The sequence below is a fragment of the Rhinatrema bivittatum genome, chromosome 17, assembly GCF_901001135.1.
Source record: "Rhinatrema bivittatum chromosome 17, aRhiBiv1.1, whole genome shotgun sequence".
Taxonomy (NCBI): Eukaryota; Metazoa; Chordata; class Amphibia; order Gymnophiona; family Rhinatrematidae; genus Rhinatrema; species Rhinatrema bivittatum.
This window is the reverse complement of record NC_042631.1, coordinates 540,275-560,404: the sequence shown is the minus strand read 5'-3', so window position 1 is coordinate 560,404 and position 20,130 is coordinate 540,275. Positions and strand designations below refer to the sequence as shown.

At 47.0% G+C, this 20,130-nt stretch overlaps 1 protein-coding gene across 6 annotated transcripts in view; it reads left to right on the top strand.

Annotated features, from left to right (window-relative positions):
- Nucleotides 1–9,640, top strand: part of ATG13 (autophagy related 13) — a 65,462-nt gene extending 55,822 nt beyond the window's left edge. For all 6 annotated transcript variants that reach the window (XM_029582368.1, XM_029582367.1, XM_029582364.1 and 3 more), the window contains one exon: nucleotides 8,208–9,640. In XM_029582368.1, the coding sequence (XP_029438228.1) occupies nucleotides 8,208–8,285 (78 nt within the window). In that variant the 3' untranslated portion in view covers nucleotides 8,286–9,640. The remainder of the gene's footprint in view (nucleotides 1–8,207) is intronic.
- The last annotated feature ends 10,490 nt before the right edge of the window (nucleotides 9,641–20,130 follow it).

Genomic DNA, 20,130 nt, shown 5'->3' with positions numbered 1-20,130 from the left:
GCCCTAGGACACCTTCCACCAGGTCGCAGACGTGGACGCGGCCCTTTCGGGGTCGCAGACCTGCCAGGGACTCCTCGGCACCGGGAGCCTCGGGCAAGCCTTCACAATGATGCCAGGCCAGTCCATTCCTCGCTGCCCCGGATTGGAGGTCGCATCGCTTTGTTTCGCGAGGAATGGACCAACATCACCACGGACCAATGGGTCCTAGACATCCTAAGCGACGGTTACGCGTTGGACTTTGTGCGGGCGCCCAGGGACCGCTTCGTCTTCTCGCCCTGCGGGTCAAGTCTCAAGCGCCTGGGAGTGCAACAAACGCTGGACAGGCTGTTGACCCTAGGAGCCATCACGCCCGTCCCCTTAGGAGAGGTGGGCTCGGGGCATTATTCAATTTACTTCGTGGTTCCCAAAAAGGACGGGTCCTTTCGTCCCATTCTGGACCTCAAGGAAATCAACAAGGTGCTCCGGGTCTCCAAGTTTCGCATGGAAACACTCCGCTCTGTGATTGCGGCGGTGCATCAAGGGGAGTTCTTGGCTTCCCTCGACCTCACGGAAGCGTATCTGCATATTCCGATCCATCCGGCCCATCACAGATTTCTTCGCTTCAAGATCTTGGGACAACATTTTCAGTTCCAGGCCCTGCCCTTCGGTCTGGCGACCGCGCCCAGAACCTTCACCAAGATAATGGTGGTGGTAGCGGCCGCTCTCCGGAGGGAGGGCATTTTGGTCCACCCCTACTTGGACGACTGGCTCATTCGGGCAAAGTCTCTGTCGCAGGGACGGGCGGCGGTCGACAGGGTGGTGTCCTTCCTACAGTCCCTTGGCTGGGTGGTGAACTTCAGCAAAAGCAGCCTGCAACCAGCCCAACAGTTGGATTTCCTGGGAGCGCGTTTCGACACGGCTCGGGGCAAGGTCTTCCTGCGTCCGGACAAGGCTCAATCTCTGCGGGATCAGATCATCAGGTTTGCTTCTCTTCCGACGCACACGGCGTGGGATTATCTCCAAGTCCTGGGTTCCATGGCGTTCGCAATCAGCTTGGTGCCCTGGGCCTTTGCACACCTGCGGCCTCTCCAAATGTCCCTGCTCTCAAGGTGGAAACCAGTCTCGCAGGACTACCAGGCGGTTCTCCCGCTGCCTTCGGCCGCCAGGGACAGCTTGAGGTGGTGGCTGGATCCCAGGAACCTAGCTCAGGGCTGCTCCCTGGAAACGCCGGACTGGGTAGTGGTCACCACCGATGCCAGCCTGTCAGGCTGGGGAGCAGTGTGTCTCAGGAGCTCGGCTCAGGGCCGGTGGACGATGGAGCAGTCCACCTGGTCAATCAACCGCCTGGAGACCAGGGCGGTCCGTCTGGCCCTTGTGCAGTTCCTGCCTCTGATCAGGGGTCGAGCGGTTCGAGTTCTCTCAGACAATGCGACAACGGTGGCGTACATCAATCGGCAAGGGGGCACCAAGAGCCGCCTAGTCGCGTGGGAGGCCGCGCGCCTGATGGCGTGGGCGGAGCGTTTCCTGGATCAGTTGGCGGCGTCCCACATTGCCGGGGTGGACAACATTCAAGCAGACTTCCTGAGTCGTCAGGTCTTGGATCCGGGGGAGTGGTCTCTCTCAGACGAGGCGATGTCGCTCATCTTCCGCCGGTGGGGGACGCCGGCGATGGATCTCATGGCGTCCGCCGCCAACGCAAAGGCTCCTCGCTTCTTCAGCCGCAGACGGGAGCGCGGCGTGGAAGGCGTCGATGCTCTGGCTCTCCCCTGGCCCACTCAGATCCTACTCTACGTCTTTCCCCCCTGGCCACTGGTGGGAAAGGTGATCCGGAGGGTGGAGCGACACTGCGGTCAGGTCATCCTGGTGGCCCCGGAATGGCCGCGGCGTCCATGGTTCGCGGATCTGCTCGGCGTGTCGGTGGACGGTCCACTTCGACTCGCGCACCTCCCACGTCTTCTGCATCAGGGTCCGGTATTTTTGGAGCAGGCGGAACCCTTCTGTCTTGCGGCGTGGCTTTTGAGAGGAAGGGTCTCCTGAACAAGGGCTACGCTATTCCCGTAGTGGACACGCTCCTCAAGGCGCGTAAAGCTTCAACATCGGTCGCCTATGTGCGGGTCTGGAAGGTCTTTGAGGTTTGGTGCTCGGCGCGGGGTGCCCTCGCGACCGCGGCTTCCCGACATCACATCCTGGCGTTTTTGCAGGATGGGCTGGAAAAGGGGCTTTCCTACAATTCGCTCCGAGTGCAGATGTCAGCCCTCGCGTCCCTGGCTCGCGCCTCAGGCAGGCCGGATCCGTCATCCCATCCGGACATATCCAGGTTCCTCAGGGGAGTCAAGCACTTGCGGCCGCCGGTGCGTCCTCTCTGCCCCTCCTGGAGTCTCAACTTGGTGCTACGTGCTCTGGGAGGGCTCCCCTTCGAGCCTTTGAGGCAGGCTTCCATCAAGGACGTCACCCTAAAGACGATCTTCCTGGTTGCAATAGCCTCGGCAAGGCGTATCTCAGAGCTACAGGCGCTGTCGTGCAAGGAGCCCTTCCTGCGGTTCACGGACTCCGGGGTCTCTCTGCGAACGGTCCCCTCGTTCTTGCCTAAGGTGGTCTCCTCGTTTCACTTGAACCAGGTGGTGGAACTTCCAGCCTTTCCGGGAGACGCCCCTGCGGCGCTTCGGTGTCTGGATGTTAAACGAGCGATTCTTCGCTACTTGGAGGTGACGAATGAATTTCGGATATCCGATCATTTCTTTGTCCTTTGGTCCGGTGCTAGAAAGGGCAAACAGGCGTCAAAGACTACCATCGCGCACTGGCTCAAGGAGGCGGTGGCTGCTGCTTATATTGGTTCGGGGAAGGATCCTCCGGCGGGCATCAAGGCGCATTCCTTGCGGGCCCAGGCCACTTCCCATGCAGAGTCCCAACTCGTCTCCATACAGGAAATCTGCCGGGCGGCGACTTGGAAGTCTCTCCACACTTTTTCCAGACACTATAGACTCCATGTACCAGTAGAGGAGGCTGGTTCATTTGGGGACAGGGTACTTCGAGCAGGGTTCTCAGGGACCCACCCGGTTTAGGGAAGCTTTGGTACATCCCACCGTCTGGACTGATCCTGTACGTACAGGGAAAAGAAAATTACTTACCTGCTAATTTTCATTCATGTAGTACTAGGATCAGTCCAGACGCCCACCCGGTGTGAACCTGCTCGACTATTTTCTCCTGTTCTTCTGTTCTCTGCTCTTTCCCCTTCGGGGGTAGTTGTTATTTGTGTGTTGTTCTGTTTGACAGTTCTCATTGCAAGTTGCATTAATTTGATTAACTCTTCCAGATTTTTGGTTGCACTTAGGCTTGATCCATCATTCTTGCTCTGTCCAGTTTTCTGGCTTGGCTTTGATATTCTCGATACTGAGGATCTAGGAGGGTGCACCAGCTTATATACCAGCACCCTCAAAACTTTACTCTGACTCCATCTGCTGGACGGGGGACATAACCCACCGTCTGGACTGATCCTAGTACTACAGGAATGAAAATTAGCAGGTAAGAAGTAATTTTCTTATGAGAGCAACAATGTAAATAAAATGGAAGACAGCAGCGTCAGGGCTGAAGGATCAGAGTAGGATGCTATGGGGCCATATTTGCTTATAAAAGAAGCAGTTAACCAGTAAAAGATAATGAGATAGCAGAGGTGCCCCATAGTGGTTCAAGGAGGTACAATGAAGACAGGTAAAGATGTCGGAGAGAAGGGACTGAGCCAGTGGCAGTGCCGATGCGAGAGATCCTGGTTGGTTTGGCTGGGGGATGGTGGAAGGGGACTCCCAGCCACCACCACGGTGCTTACCTGCTGGTTAGTTCCAGGATGCATGAGGACAGGGTGTGATTCAGACGGAGCTGCAGTCATTGGAGCGTAGCCCCAGCACAGGACTACATTCGGATTGTTGGATTAATAAAAGGAAAGTGGAGACTAGGGCCAGCTTTCCCACTTCTACCTGCCTAATAGCTGGTTATGGATTTTTCCTTCAGGAACTTGCCCAGTCCTCTTTTGAACCTGTGTGGCCTTGACCACATCCTCAGGCAATGGATTCCATAAATGAGTGAAAAAAGGTTTCCAACGATTTGATTTAAATCTCTGGTTGCTGGTTTCATGGAGTGTCCGCTAGTCCTAGTGTTGTTTGAAAGGGTAAATAACCGTTCCACCCTAATCATCATTTTATAAATTTCAATCTTTCCCTTCTGGCATCGCCTTTTCATCCTAGGACAGCAGGGTGACGTCATCGGATGGAACCCGGCACGGAACGTTGCGCTCAAAGAATTCTAGAGCTTTCAAACATGCGCTACTGAGCATGTGCAGCTGTAGTTATCACCCTGTCCCCTAGGCACAGCCCCTCAGTCTGTTTTTTTCCGCGGAGCTGTGTGGTTGCGGGAGCCATGTGGTAACAGTATTCAGCTTTGCTGTCTACCTGACAGGCTTTGTAAGTGATTTTTCTAGAGCTGCAGCTATTTATGGTAGTTTTATTTCTTTCCCTTTTTAATTTCCTCCTCTGTCTGCCAGCCGCATGGCAGGCCTTAGTTTCTGTGCAGTCTAGCAGAGTCTATTTTTTTCTCTTTTTCCAAAAAAAACCGCAGCTGCAGTTTAGTAGCTGCGTCCTCTCCTTACTCTGTTTTTGTACCTTTTGTCCGATGCAGGCAGGACTGACTGAATGCAGTCCATGGGTGATCCAGATAGTCCGCTGAGCCTGGGAACTCTCCTGAGTTCTACCCGGGCAGGAGTTCCATGTCATTTCACCGATCGATCAACATCGATGGAGGTCAGACAGGGAAGAGATCGGGAACCATACCATTCCTGTGGCGGGGGAGAGCTCATCCTCTCCACACTCAAAGGAAATAATCTTTACAGGCAGGAACCCTTGAGGACGTAGCCTCCCCTCTTGCCGGTGATGGCAGTGCAGTCTCCCTGGGAGAGGGGGTGAACAAGGACCTGGGCAAGCACCTTCAGTGCCATGCTCAGTAACTGTTGCCTGTGGATATCTGTGACCAGCACACCATTGATCTGACGTGTCGGGGACCAGGATTGCCATTGTCACCCTTGACACTGTTGAGGTGCTGGGACGCCCTCGATGTCATTGAGGTGCGTGACTGCCCTCTACCATAAGTGTCTTCTGTAACATAGGCATCAGTGGACGTGGACTCTCAATGCACCGGAGTCATCAATGCTTTCAGCCTCTAGCCTTGGGGACCAGGTCTGCTTTTAGCGCCATGGTTCCCCTCAATATCATTGAGGCCGATGTTGACACAGTCGATGTCGACGTATTTGATGCCAATGAGACTTCAGTGCCCTCGCTGCTGCAGTGGTCGTTGGACCATTTTTGCTGGGGCTCATCTGTGATTACTGTGGTGGCCTACCCCTTCTGAGGGTAGCTGCTGGTGGTGGATTGGTCGCTTCTAAACCTCAGCAATCAGTGATTTTTCAACTCTCCAATTGAAAGTTGAGTTACAGTGTTTTGGGATCGGGAGGCCCCGATTCCCATTACTCCTCTCCCTTCAGAAAGGGAAGATTTGACTGGGTTTCCCTTTGGATGCCAGATTATCCATCCCTACAAGGGGTGTCCTTCGTTCTCCATTCCCAGAGAAGGGATGTCACCGCTTCTGACTAGTGCTTGCTCTTGGTTCCTTGTGAGCTCCGAGAGCCAGTTGAGTGGTAGCGCTCTTCTTAGGTCGATCTAAGGCACAGTAGGTCTATTTTTTGAGGGTGCCCTTTGATTAGTTCCCAGATGAACCTTCAGGAGTCACCTTGATTATGGCAAGTCATTCTCATCTGCAGGACCCTACCTTAGTAAGGAGGAGGGTTCTAGTCCATCTAATTGGTGAGGATGCCTTTCATCCTATGGCCATATCCATGGTTGAGGGAGTTGGGGGACAAGGGACCCCCGTAGCAGAGGAGGTGCTCTTGGTTGCAGGGGCTTGCAAGCTATACTTCCCATTTTAGAGAGAATGCGGACAGGGGAGTCCTGGTTCATGCAACAATTGTTCCATTACTGGACCACGTACTTTCTTGTGGAAAGTATTTGCAATCTGAGGTATTAATACCTAAGCCAGATGCTTGGCAATCTGCTCTGAGATCGCCCTGGCCCTACCCTGGTATGCCTAAGGTTTCCGGGCCGGTGAAGAAATCCTGTTCGACAGGGGTTTGTACTTGCGGCACCTCGGCTTCCTGTCTTAGTGGAGTGTTTCTGGATTTCTTTCCTGAGGAGTTCACTCTATTTCAGCAGTTCCAAGCAGGATGAGGGCACCATCTCTGTGGGTAACTCCCTGCTGGAATCGGCAGTGAGTTATTCACTTGGGGTTGAGATATACAACTTAACGACTTGTGCTTACCCTGGCAGTCCAGCAGCCTGCCTCCTTATTTATTTATTTATTTGTTTTTGTATACCGACATTCGATCGAGGTATCACATCGGTTCACATTAAAACTGAACAGCAAATAAGACAGGGGTTGCTTATTTTTACAGTGCAACTTAGAACAGTTAACAAGGAGAAATATATACTGCATGTGCCCAGGGCTGTTGGTGGCATGCAAGTTGGAAACATAGCTAAGGATCGGATTACATTCATGGTTTAGGAACAGTTTACTAGGAGCTGTTTTAACAGGGGGCAAGGGCAACTTGGAGAAAAGAGGATTTATGCAGGGCAACTTGGAGGTGTATCAACTAGAACCTTGAGATATGGGATTGGGTAGGGTGAAGGGAGGGGAATAAAGGGTAGAATAAGTTGAATTTGATTAGAGGGGAGGTTAGGGGTGGTTATGTTGAGGATAGGTGGGAGGGGGGTTAGGGGGGATATTGGGTGGAGGGAACATATTCACTTGCGGGCGTTGGCTGGGGCTGAGGGGTGTATTCTTGGATATCTAGGATTGTAGGGGGCGGTGGGCTATGTCTGTTGGGAAAGCTTTCAGGAATAGCCATGTTTTGAGGTGTTGTTTGAAGGTTTGAGTGGAGGGTTCCATTCTGAGCTGGGGTGGAAGGGAGTTCCATAGAGTGGGGTCAGCTACTGATATGGCACGTTTTCTGACTGAGGTGAGGTGTACTGCTTTGGGAGGGGGGATGGCAAGGAGCCTGGAATCAGCGGATGGGAGGCTTCTTTGTGGGGAGTAGGGGAGGAGAGCTGTGGTTAACCAATCCATCTTGTTGTTGAGCAATTTCTTGTGAATGAGGGCAAGGGTTTTGTATTGGACTCTGTAGATGATGGGTAACCAGGAAGATCTTTGAGGATGGGGGTGATGTGGTTGCATCTTCTGATGTTTGCGATGGATCTGGCGGCGGCGTTTTGTAGTAGTTGTAGAGGTTTGAGGGTGGAGGCAGGGAGGCCAAGGAGAGGAGAGTTGTGGTAGTCGAGCTTGGAAAAGAGGAGGGTTTGGAGGACAGTTCTGTTGTCTTGGGTGTGGAGGAGCGGTTTGAGCTTTTTCAGGGTTTGAAGTTTGAAGAAGCGGTCCTTGATTGTTGTAGAGATGTTGGAATGTCAGGAGGGGAGAAAAAGCTTAAGGCATTCGTGGTATATCTGTGTATACCTGCAGGAAAAGATTCAGCATGTTTTCCTTATATTTTTGCCAGGCTCTGACAATTCACTAGGTTGCCCAAAGTGTCTTCCTGTTCTCCTGACCTATCCTGTAGCTATATTATGGACTGAGGCATTCTGCCTAGGGGACAGGGTGATGACTTCAGCTACACATGCTCAGTAGGGCATGCTTGAATGCTGTAGACTTCTTTGAGATCATGGTTCCATGCCGGGCTCCATCTGATGATGTCACCCATGTGTGAGGACTAATACCCTGTGGCCCTCTGAGAGTACCTGTTACAGGTAAGCAACTCTGCTTATTTTTGTCACTCTTCCATGTCTGCTCTGACTCTTTTGAGATAGGGATGACCAGAACAGAGAGAGACAGAAATCTGCATTCCCCGATCTCAGGGTATATGAGAGGAGGAAAAAATAGGTAGATTTGATCAGTCCATGGATATTTGTGAGGCAAGTCCCAAATGCTAAGATGATGCTGAAGAGTTAGCTGAGAAAAGATTATGAATGTACAAAAAAGCAGAAGATGGAGTACTGATAGAGAGCAGGCCTCAAGGTCTTAACTTGTGAGGAAGGTGCTTTCATGAGGGTTTCACATTCAGTGAAGATTTTCTGGTGGTTTAATGCCTAAATATAAATATTTACAAAGTTAAACATAGTATGTTGATCCTTCATCCTTAGGACTCCCTCCCGGAGAAGCTGGCTTTGCATGAGAAGAATATGGAGGAATTTGATGCCTTTGTAGACTCTTTACAATAAAGTTGACTTTTCTTCAAGTGGCAGTAGTTCGTGGACAGCTGGAGGATGGAGGCCCTAACATCTGTCTGACCTCTACAACCGCTGAAGAGGGTTCTGCACACACGCCAGCTCCAAAATGTATCGAACCTCTTGCATGGTTCTGATTTTTGTGTAGTGTTTTGCTCCATTCTACTAAATTCTTGTTGAATTTCTCTAGATGATCCATAAAGCCACAGTGATTGTGTCTGGGTTTCTTGAAGCATCCCTTCCTGCTGATGCCCTCCTGGGACATTATAATTACATATAGTTGAACCCTATGGAAGAGGAGTTTCCAGCAACTATGACTTTGGTCTTAAGTGGCCTTTCAGCCTTTTTTCTTTTTGAACATTTGTTTTTTGAATCTAATTCTAAGTGAAGGGGAGGCCTAGTCTGCCCCACACAGTTCTGTGGCTCTTTTGGTTAACGGAAATGTGGGATCTCTGTTGATTGAGGAATGTCTGAGATATCTCATTACTGCCTTGGTTTCCCTTCTTCCTGGCACTGCAGTTTCATAGTGGATCATATTTTCAAAAGTGCTTACTGTGACAGAAGCAACTGTGGTATCTTCATCTACCCATGGCCCACCAAGGCAGGCACAGGGAGACAGTAAAACTACTGCAGTATCGTTGCATGAAATGGAGTAATTTGAAGGCTTTGATGAATGTGCATTTTATGAACACTAAACAGAAGGGGAGAACCCTGTGAGTAATATTTACTGTTTATCTTTATACTTAAATGAAAAGGGGCATTGTTAGAGAATAAGTCTGGAGCTGTGGGCCATTGTGCATCTGTTACCCCTCTCTCGTGCATGTACACTAATGGAAAGACTAGCTGTAGCATTCCCTCCAGAATGACCTGTAAATATCTTTTATTTATTTTTCTCAGATTTGCTCCACAGTGGATTACAAAATACAATAATTATTTTTCATACATATAAACATATAATATAGTAAAATAGTAATGCCTATGGATCTTTATACATTAGACACCAATTAATTTAAAAAGGCAATGTAAGCCAGGCCTTTATTTACTTTCTGACCGTAAAGTAAATCTTCCCTAACATGATCTCCAGAGGGATTTAATTCCATAAAACTGCCATATAAAATCTAAATGCCTTTTAGAGATCTTGTCCCTTTCAAGGCTGTTTACATCGGTTTCATCTATTTCTTTTTACCTTTCCCTACCAAAAAATGACTTTTTCAGTTAAAATAACATATTAACCATTAAACAGCAAATACATAGATCTGTAATGGTTGTTTTTCCATGTAATTTTTTGCTGGCAGTGCTTAATTTTGTTTTATGTACATTTGAAATTGAAACATTTTAACTCCTGCTTTTGTTGAGTTCTGCTTGTTTAATATACATAAAGAGAGACCTGCAGAATGCTATGATGGGTGGAAGAGGTGGGTTGGGAGGCAGCACAGCTGCAGCTCTACATTTCTTACACTGAAATTTTCTATTTCCTAGCATGTAGCCAGACGGACTCAGGACCAATGGGTTATATGCTCCCCTGCTAGCAGATGGAGTCGGAGTCAGGTTTCAAAGCTGACATCACCTTAGATCTACCCCTGCAGTGACCTCAGCCATCTGGTATTTCTCCCTCTCCTAGTAGATGTGGACGTGCTTTCCCTACACCAGCAGTGGTGGTTTAGCGGGATTGCAGTACTCATTAGAAAAAGGGAAATTTACCTTTAAATTAGAGAAAGATGTAGCCCTGCTCTTGTGCTGTGATACCTTAAGGTCCCTCCCCTCGTTGAGAATTCCTGAGGCTGCTCTGTAGGAAACCGGCTACCGGACCAAAGCATAACTCTGAAGGATCTTGGAAATCACAAGTCTTGGACAAAAAAAATCTACTGAGCATTAGCAGTAAAGGCTTGTACAACTCTTTTCTCATCCACATCATTTTGGAATGTTATTAAAAGAAAATGGAAGTTGTAATGAAGAAATGCCATCTAAAGAAATATAACATACTACAGACCTTATTCAATATAGTTTCCATAGGCACAGACTGGAAATAAGTTCTTTTTGAATAAGGCCCTAAGTGTTGGATGAACTGTCGGGTTTTCATGATATCTTACATGCATATTCATGAGATTTGTTTGCATATGGTCCCTCTAGCTTTTTTTTCCTATCCATAATAAGGCTGAATTAACCATGCTATCTGGATGACATCATCCAACAGCACAGGAAGAGCTTGGCTCTGCTGGGCATGCATGGCAGTTCTCATGTGATTGCTTGTTGCTAGATTTCCTCAGTTCATTTTTTTCTGTGTGGCACTTGGATGCGTGCAAGACAGTCTCTTCATCTCCTCAATGTTTTTCCTTATTTTACAGCAGCGATTCCCTAAACAGCACTTTTAAATGCTCCACTGTCAAACTGGGATTCAGGTATTTGTCATGTAGGCATATAATGTTGCTTACAGACAGATACAAATATTCTTACCTCTGTCTGGGCCCTGACCATGACTAGGCCAACTGCTGAGACTGCAGCAGAATGTCTCCATGGGACCAGAGAGAGCAAGCCAAGAAAATTGCTCGCTTAAGAGAACAAGCATTGGCAGGGGAGCAAGAAACAATCTCAGAAAGCTTTGCTGTGTCCCCAAGGGAGGTTGATAGGTTGATTCAGACCTCCCCAGGGCTAAAGAAACACCATCCTATCTTTCATCGACAGGCCCTGTCCATTAGTTCACCAAAAGTACCGCATCCTCTTGAGAAAATCTAAATCTGTGCCTCAATCTCCAAGTAGCTATGGCAGTGCAGAAAAGCATGCCACAGACCAAGGCACAAGACATGCCGAAACATGGCATGCCAAAGTGCATGGCACACATACAGTGAAGCATGCATCACATGAAACTTAAGCATGGAGCACCAAGGCCCGCGGTGCAGGAGCCCTTGAAGCGTACCATGCATGACGCATAAGGGAGCCAGTGCAATTCCTACAACGCAGCCTTCCAAACCAAGTGCCCCACAGGCTGTCTTTGATAACAAAGAAGGTTCCTTGAGCTTACCAGGAGTACAAAGCCTCAGAAACCTCAAAACGCCTGGTGCAAAAATATTCAGTATCAATGCCACCAGCTCCAAAAAAAGACTAAAACATGTAAAAGGGAACTTTACTTCCCACCCTTCCATTGCATTCCATGAAACAAGGCCAGGGACAGAAGGCCATATCAGATCAGGAGTTAGCTTTCCCATCACCTGCTCGGCCTCACTCTAGTGCATAATAAATTCTTCACAAAGTGGAAGGCAAGTCTTTTCAGGACTCTCCACAACATCTCAATGAAAAGGGGATGTTTTCCCATCTTCAAGAAGAACTACACCCAAGGCACAAAGATGTCTGGCCAGAACTATCATCATTCTCAACATTTAAGTCTGTATCCTCATCTATACTTCTAGCATCGTGGCACCACCATGATATCCAAGAAGTCTGCCCTCCACAGCTCCAGTTCTGGGATGCCATCCATTGGGGGAGCCCTTCTCCTTTCGAGAAACTCCCTTACAACCCCAGCCTTCAGAAGGTCAGCATCAAAGAGGGGTGCCAGAAGAGGTCGCCCCCACACACACTTTCCCACATTCCTGGACACATCAGGTAGGGTGTCAGATTATCAGCATCCTTAAAAACGTCTTTGCATCGCTACATCCAGTGCAACTAGCATCGTTCTTGCCAACATACTCCAGTCATTCACCTTTGGAGAAAGAAGTTCCTTCATGCTATACAGAGCCTACAACTCTGCCGTGCAGAGTTCCAAGATCACCAACTCAGGAGGAATTTCCTCCATCACCTATTCCAGTAGGGGAACACAGCCCACTCCCCTTTGCAAAGTCTAAGATCCCATCCTACTAAATGCTAGGAAACTCTCCAAATAGCTTGACAGAAACCCCTTCTGACCCACCAGAAGAGCACACTTCTCCTTCAGAAGATCTTACATATTGCCGCTTTGTGGAGAAACCAAGATCCACCTTAAGCATAGAAATCTGGAAAATGCCAGACCCACGCTCAGAGATGTTAGGCATATTAAAGATTTCTTCATCTGTCTCCACCCATTGATCCTTTTCACCTTTCAATTTCACTATAACTAATTTGGACTTTTCTCCTTTCATTGATGTATCTGAAAAATGTTTTGTCACCTCACTTTTTTTTTTATTTGCAATTTTTATTGCTGTTAATCAGAAACATGTATAAACAATATGATCAGTAAACATAGGTTTAAACAGCATATATCAATTTAAAATATTCATTATCCCTTCCCTCCCTCCCCATTATGCTATATAAAATATGTGACTGTCAGGTTATTAATTAATACTCCAGGCCAGTTAAGGATCGCGTAGTGGCTGAGGTCCAGATGTGGTCTAGGTGATTCATGAAAGAGATGAAAAGATCAGTCATCTCCAGGAGATATAAGGATTTCAAATTAGATTGAATTTAGGAAGACAATGGTACTTCAGCGCGATTAAACGGTAAAGGGTACAAACTCTATCCAGTCATCTTAATATTTCAGCCAAGGTGGGTGGGTGAGGTCTTTTCCACGTGGACACAATCTCCAGCTTAACAGCCATGCAAACCTGTTGAAAGTTTGTGTAGGTGCTGGTAGACTGTCGTCGAAGATAAATAATAGAGCCTGTTCTTTGGAAAGGGTTTGGTGAATGCTGAGTATCTCTGATAATATCTCCGAGTTGTATGACCATACCGGTTGGATATAAATACAATCCCACCAGAGGTGAAGATAAGTTCCAAGTTGTTGGCAATTACGCCAACAATCTGGATCCAAGTTTGAGTAGCAATGATGAAATCTTGTCAGTATTAGATGCCATCGATACAGGATTTTATAATCGGCTTCAATAATGCGAGCCGAGATGTTGCCACGGGTAATTCTGGAAAATATAACTGACCATTCCTCTTCAGAAATCGACCTGTGCATGTCATGTTCCCAGGCTAGCATATGTGCATATTTGGTAAACGGGCACGATACTAGAATTTGATAGATTTTGGATATGAGGCCACCAAGTACTTTAGGAATCTTGCAGTAACCTTCAAACAGGGAGCACGTAGGCGATAGGAAGCCCTGTGCCCGAAGTTGATGGATAAAATGCCGTAATTGCATATAAGGGAGAAATTCCGTGTGTGGAAACTGATATTTCTCCTAAAGTGTCGAGAAAGGAAGAATGGATCCTTGTTGTAGGAGGTGTGAGATACAGGTAATGCCTCTGGATTTCCAAATATTGTAGGCTGATCTGGGAAGTCCTGGTGAAAAGGAGGTATTATGAAATAAAAATGTCTGTGGAAAATAGTCAGCTTTGCTCACCAGCTTTGATTTCCATTGATGCCATAAATTTAAGGTATGCCGTGTGCAAGGGGACAAAGTGATATCTGAGCGCCAAGTCTTACCAGGTTGCCAAATGAGGGAAGCAAGTGGCACGGGGACCGACCATTCCTGTTCCAGTATCATCCATAAGATGCCATTCAACAATTGGACGGAGTTGAGCTGCTGCATAGTACCATGCCAAATTGGGTAGGCCTAATCCTCCAGATGTCTTATGCTGGTATAAAATCGTTCGCGCCACTCTAGGTGGTCTGTGATGCCAAAGAAAGCGGAGTAGTTTCCTTTGCCACTTGATCAATATAGCTTTGTTTACAGAAACAGGCAGTGTTTGAAAAAGATATAGGAATCTGGAAAGGAAATTCATCTTAATTGTCGCCAATCTGCCCAACCATGTAAGGGGGGGGAGAATTCCATTTATCTAGGTCAGTATTCCACCTTCTTAATAAGGGGGATATAACTGAGCTGGAACAGATCCGATATATTTTTACTAAGATAGACTCCTAGATATTTAAGTTTAGTGGGTGTTCATTTAAAAGCGTGAGAGGATTGTAAGGAATTTGCCAAATCTGGCGGGCATGAAATGTTTAGGATTTCTGACTCGTCCCAATGTATTTTGAAGCCAGAGGCAGCACTAAAGTGTGCCAATTCGGCTTCTATTTCTGGTAGGGATTTAGTGGGATTACTTACTGTGAATATAATGTCATCCGCAAATAATGACATTTTCAAGTGATGGGAGTTTAGAACAAAGCCTTGCATAAGAACATAAGAAAATGCCATACTGGGTCAGACCAAGGGTCCATCAAGCCCAGCATCCTGTTTCCAACAGTGGCCAATCCAGGCCATAAGAACCTGGCAAGTACCCAAAAACTAAGTCTATTCCATGTAACCATTGCTAATGGCAGTGGCTATTCTCTAAGTGAACTTAATAGCAGCACTTTTGGATTATTCTGTATATGGATGGCCAATGGTTCAAGAAAAATGGCGAATAATAAGGGAGATAGAGGGCACCCCTGACTTGTGCCTCGACATACTTTAATCACAAAAGCATCCCTCCATGACCTGCAGCCCCATAACCCACCTCAGGGCCCACATTTTCCATGTGGGGCCTAGGACCCAAGAATTTCACAGGACCCGCCTCCATCAGGACCCCAATCCCAAGCAAACCTTAGGTCCTTGTGAAACTGTGGTAGCTTTGGTTGTCTTAGAATCTCATGGTTATGCACTGATGAAACAAGTCAGAGCAAAGGTCCATCAAGCCCAGCATCCTGGTTCCAACAGTCGCCAATCCAAGTCACAAGCACTTGGCAGGATCCCAAGGGGTTCTGACTTTTGTTTCAGGTGAGAAATTAATACCTTCTTGAGTCAATTCTTCATTTCTAGCAGAAAAGAAAATAGTCTTACTTCTGTTTATTATTTGGTTCTGAGAGAGCAAGGCAGAAATCTTCCTTTTAAAAAGTAGTGTACAACAAAGAGGAAAGAAGTGAAAGCCTTGCAAGAAAAAAAAAGCACAAAAGAGAAGCAACTGCAGCAAAAGCAAAATCTTCTTGTGACAGGAGCCCTATTTTATAGCCTTGTGGCTTCCAAAATCATCAGAGAGCGAGAGCTCCTCACAGCTAAAGTTCAATTGGTTCCCTACTCACACCCAGCTGAGCACTCCCCCATCACTACACCTCATGAAGTCCCACATTCACTGAATAGCGGTATATAAAACTCTACAAATAAATAAAATAAATAAATCGGATGAGAGGAAGGTTTCATCTTTTTGAGGATCGATTCAATTTCGAGCGAGGAGGTGAGTTTGAAGGATTCTAGGTTTGCTTTCTGGCTGAAGGGGGGAGAGTAGAGAGGGGGCGGTTCTATATTACATGTAGCCAGAGGTGCTATTAGCTTAAGGATTTTGTTTTCGAAGAATTGCGCAAGTTCAGTGCATCTCGATTGAGCTTGGTCGTCAGGGATAACTGGTGATGTGGGTTTTGTGAGCTCTGAAACATATGAGAACAGCGCTTTGGCATCGAAAGAGAAATTGTGAATTTTGTGGGCATAGTAATCTCTCTTTGTGCGAAGGATGTTGTTTCTGTAACTGTGCATGAGGGTTTTGTACTCAGAGTAATGCTGGATGGTTTCTTTCACCATGCGTGTTCTTTTTTTCTCAGTTCTAGTTTGATGTTTTTTAGTTCTTGTGTGAACCATGGTTTTTTGTTTTTACAGGATGGGTCGAGCTCTTTGGATTTTAAGGGGCATAGTTTTTCTGCCACCTTGTTTGTGATGCTATGCCAAGTAGAGATCGCTGTTTCTGCGTCGGAAAGGTCGAGGTTAGTGAGTTCCGATGAAAGATGGGGTAAGGTCTTCCATGGAGCAAGAGTTCCTGTAATGAATTGTGGTTTTGGTGATTGGTGACACAGGGTTGTCATTGATACAGAGATCCGTTGTGATCATTAGATGGTCTGACCATGGGATAGGAGAGCAAAGAGGCGGGGAAGATAGTGTAAGGCTGGAATTTATGAATATAAGATCCAGTGTGTGCCCCGCTTTGTGCGTGGGACTTAACGATTTGTGAGAAGCCCATAGCCTTGAAGGAGGATAGTAGCATTTCGCAGTTGGAGGATAAGGGGATCGCATCAGTGTGAAGGTTAAAGTCTCCCAAGATGACTGCTGGGGTGTCATTTTTGATGTGTTTGGCAATGAGCTCAATGAGTGGAGATGGGTCCGAATCTAGGATGCCGGGCGGAGCGTAAAGTAAACAAATTTGGAGCTGTTTTGAGCTAAAGAGGGCAACCTCCAGACGGGAGGTATGTATCGTGATCTGTAGGGATAGTCTCAGCTCTTTTTTTGCAGCTAAGCAGAGTCCCCCTCCTCTTTTTTTAGGTCTAGGTATTGAATAGATATCATAGAGGTGGAGTGGTAGTTGATTAATAAGAGCTAGGACTGTGGGTTTCAACCAGGTTTCTGTGATTGTACATATATCCGGTTGTGAGTCCAGGAGATAGTCGTTGATTACGTGTTTTTTTTGACATTGATTGTGCGTTGAAGAGTGTTAGTGAGAATAAGGAGAGCCCAAGGAATTGAGTGAAAGGGGATGTCATAATTGGAATCAGACGCTTGAGTTGGGGGATTGTAGGGTCAGAGCGTTTTTTCCGGTTATTGTAGAGATTTTTGATGATGGAGATAGGGAACATGAGCATATTTGAGGCCCCAAAGAATATAGAGGACGAAGTAGAGTCGATGATGACTGGATGAGGCTAGCCTCTGCGGGAGAGTGTGAACTGAGAGGGATGGAGCTCTTAACTAAGAGTTAACTGAGTGGGAAAAATGTTAATAGAGTGTGATGGAGCCCTTAAGGGCTGCAAGGAGGGGCACAAAGGTCGTTGCGTGGGCATGTGGTCTGCGATCCGCCAGTCTGAAGCAAGCTGGATGAGTGCTGGACGTGAATGGATGAGAGCAGGATGAGGGCAGGAAGTAGATGCTGGAAGTAGATGGATGAAGTCAGGATCTGGATGAGTGCTGGACGTAGAAGGATGTAAGCTGGACAGATGCAAGCCGAGGTGGGAGGAGTACATGTATGTTGGTTGCGAGTTGCGTGTAGTGCTGCTGTGGCGAGGCTGTGTAAATGAACGGTGAGCTTTTCTTCTGGATCCTCACAAAGGGGCGCACTAAGGGGCAGGCCCCTTAGGTCGCGCTCCTTCGGGCGAGCAACGCCCCGGGAAGCGTCGTCGATTTCAAGGGCCTGAAACAGTGCTGGGATAGGCTGGCTGGGTTGGGGGGGGGGGGAGCGGTAACACTCACCACGTGGTCCTGCCTCGTTTCTCTTTAATTTGCAAGTTTCTGGGCCCTTTTTCTCTTATTTTCTTTTTCCTTTTTTCCCAGTTCACTGCTGGCTCACTGAAGGATGGGGTGAGCGGGCTCATTACACCTCATGAATTCCCACATTCACTGACACCCAGCTGAGCACTCCCCCATCATTACACCTCATGATTTCCCACATTCACTGACACCCAGCTGAGCACTCCCCTATCATTACACCTCATGATTTCCCACATTCACTGACACCCAGCTGAGCACTTACCCATCACTACAATCTATTGGGTTCCCGCACTCATCCATCACTACAGCCCCAAGGATTCCACCCAGCTGAGCACTTGCCCATCACTATAGCTCGATAGGTTTCAAACTTGCTGATACCCAACTGAGCAATCCCCCATGGGTTCTGCACTCACCCACTACTACAATCACACAGGTTTCACATGCACTGACACATGCACTCTTCTGCAGCCACATGTATTCCACACATTTTTATCTCTATCAACAAAAACATGAAAAATGTTTTCTTTTTAATTGAAATATAAAAAGTGCAAACAGTGAAATACAAGCTCAAGTACAGAGCAACTGTGAACATTGATGTGAATTCACTTCATTGGTACACCACTGGAATATCAAGAGAAGGCAGGAGCAATCACTGCCTACAGAAAAATCCCATTAGCATACATGAATATATATACCTATATGCATATATAAAAATTATAAGGACTCCACCAAGTAAAAATACAAGGAAAGAAGAGGGCTTGGTGAACAGAGGTCTGCACACACAGACAAGGGCTCCCAATTAATGAAGGGAAATGCTGGTACTCCCAGAAAAAGCAGAGAGAATTATGCACTCACTGCAAACTTCTGAGAGCTCAAGACCCTAAGGCATTCCTAACAGTCAGACAGCTTACTGGTGAAGCAGCTGGTTCCTCCTAATCTTAAACCACAAGCGGGCCGATTCAGTAAAGTCCGCGGGAGAGCGGGCGAATGCCCGCTCGCCTGTGCGCGCGATTCAGTATTTAAATTAGGTCCGGCGGTACAAATGGGCAAAAGGAGGCGCTAGAGACACTAGCGCGTCCCTAGCGCCTCCTTTTGCCCTGGAGCGGTGGCTGTCAGCAGGTTTGACAGCCGACGCTCAATTTTGCTGGCGTCGGTTCTTGAGCCTGCTGACAGCCACGGGCTCAGAAACCAGAAGCCGGCAAAATTGAGCGTCCGGTTTTCGACCCAACAGCCGCAGGCTGACCTAAAATTTATTTATTTATTTATTTATACTTTTTTTTTACCCTTCGGGACCTCCGACTTAATATCGCCATGATATTAAGTCAGAGGATGCTCAGAAAAGCAGTCGGAGCGCACTGTACTGTATCGGCCCGAAGGATAGCAGCAATAATTATATTTTGGTGCAGTTGTTTATCCTCAAAGACCTGTGTGTGCACAGCATAAACTGTACATACACTCCCACAGTGATAGACATTTTTGAAATCTTCTCCCAGTCTAAAATTTAGCCCAAGCCTGGGCTACTTCTCGAGGTAAACAATTTGGTCTCACTGCTGCTTTTTATACCTCTTTTGGCTGAGTGAGGAACAGGGCAGGGTACGCAGGACAGGACTCTGCCTATAGCATGGGAGAGCACGTGTGTACATAACATGGGACAGTTTGTGCTGCAAAGGAATACACAGTGAAAGGTTAGCACGGAGATAAACAAATATGTAACAAACTGAGAGACGTTAAGCTGCACAGAGGAACCCTCATAGATGTAGTTACTTCAACAAAGAAAACTACATTTTACAATATTAATCTAGCACCTCAGCGGCAGAACGTGAGCTGTCTTTGGCTGGCTCTGCTGTGACACTGTGGGTGCTCAAAGCTTCCTAACAGAGTCCAGAGCTGGAAGATTACTATTTTCTTCAGCCGTGAATCTTCTTAGGTGATAAAAATGCCAAGAGTCAATTTTTTTTTTTTTTAGCAAGTACAAGGCCAGCAAACCCTCTGAAATTATTAATGTCTTCATCATTTCTGACCACAATTGGAATCTTAAAAAGAAAATATGTATCATAGAAACATAGAAACATAGAAACATAGAAATGACGGCAGAAGAAGACCAACCGGTCCATCCAGTCTGCCCAGCAAGCTTCACACATTTGTTCTCATACTTAACTGTTTCTCTTGGCTCTTAGTAACCTTATGTTCTAATTCCCTTTTCACCCCCACCATTAATGTAGAGAGCAGTGCTGGAGCTGCTTCCAAGTGAAATATTAAGTTTGATTAGTTGGGTAAGCGGCAGCATAGCTCTCTGCCATGAAGCAGAGGGCAATGCTGGAAATGTGTGAAGTATCAGTTTTTCTTTTCCCCTGTCATTGAAGCAAGGAGTCATGCCGGACATGCACCGAAAGTGAAGAATGCCTTGAAAGTCACATTAACTATCATCAAATATTGAAAAGCCTAATAATTGGTAATACCTATAAGCCCATGAACCCATCCCTGTTTTTTTTTCTTTTTTTCTTTTCTTTTTTTCTTTTCTTTTTTTAATTGGGAGATGGATGCCCTTCATCCTTCTACTCTGTGAAGGTGGACACCTACCACCGGCCACTGGCATCCATCATGTGTTGATAATGTGCAAACAGAAGCAGCAGCTTCCACATTGGTATCAATGTATATTTATTTTTACTCATATTCAATATCATGGACTAGATTTCTATCCCATTTTCA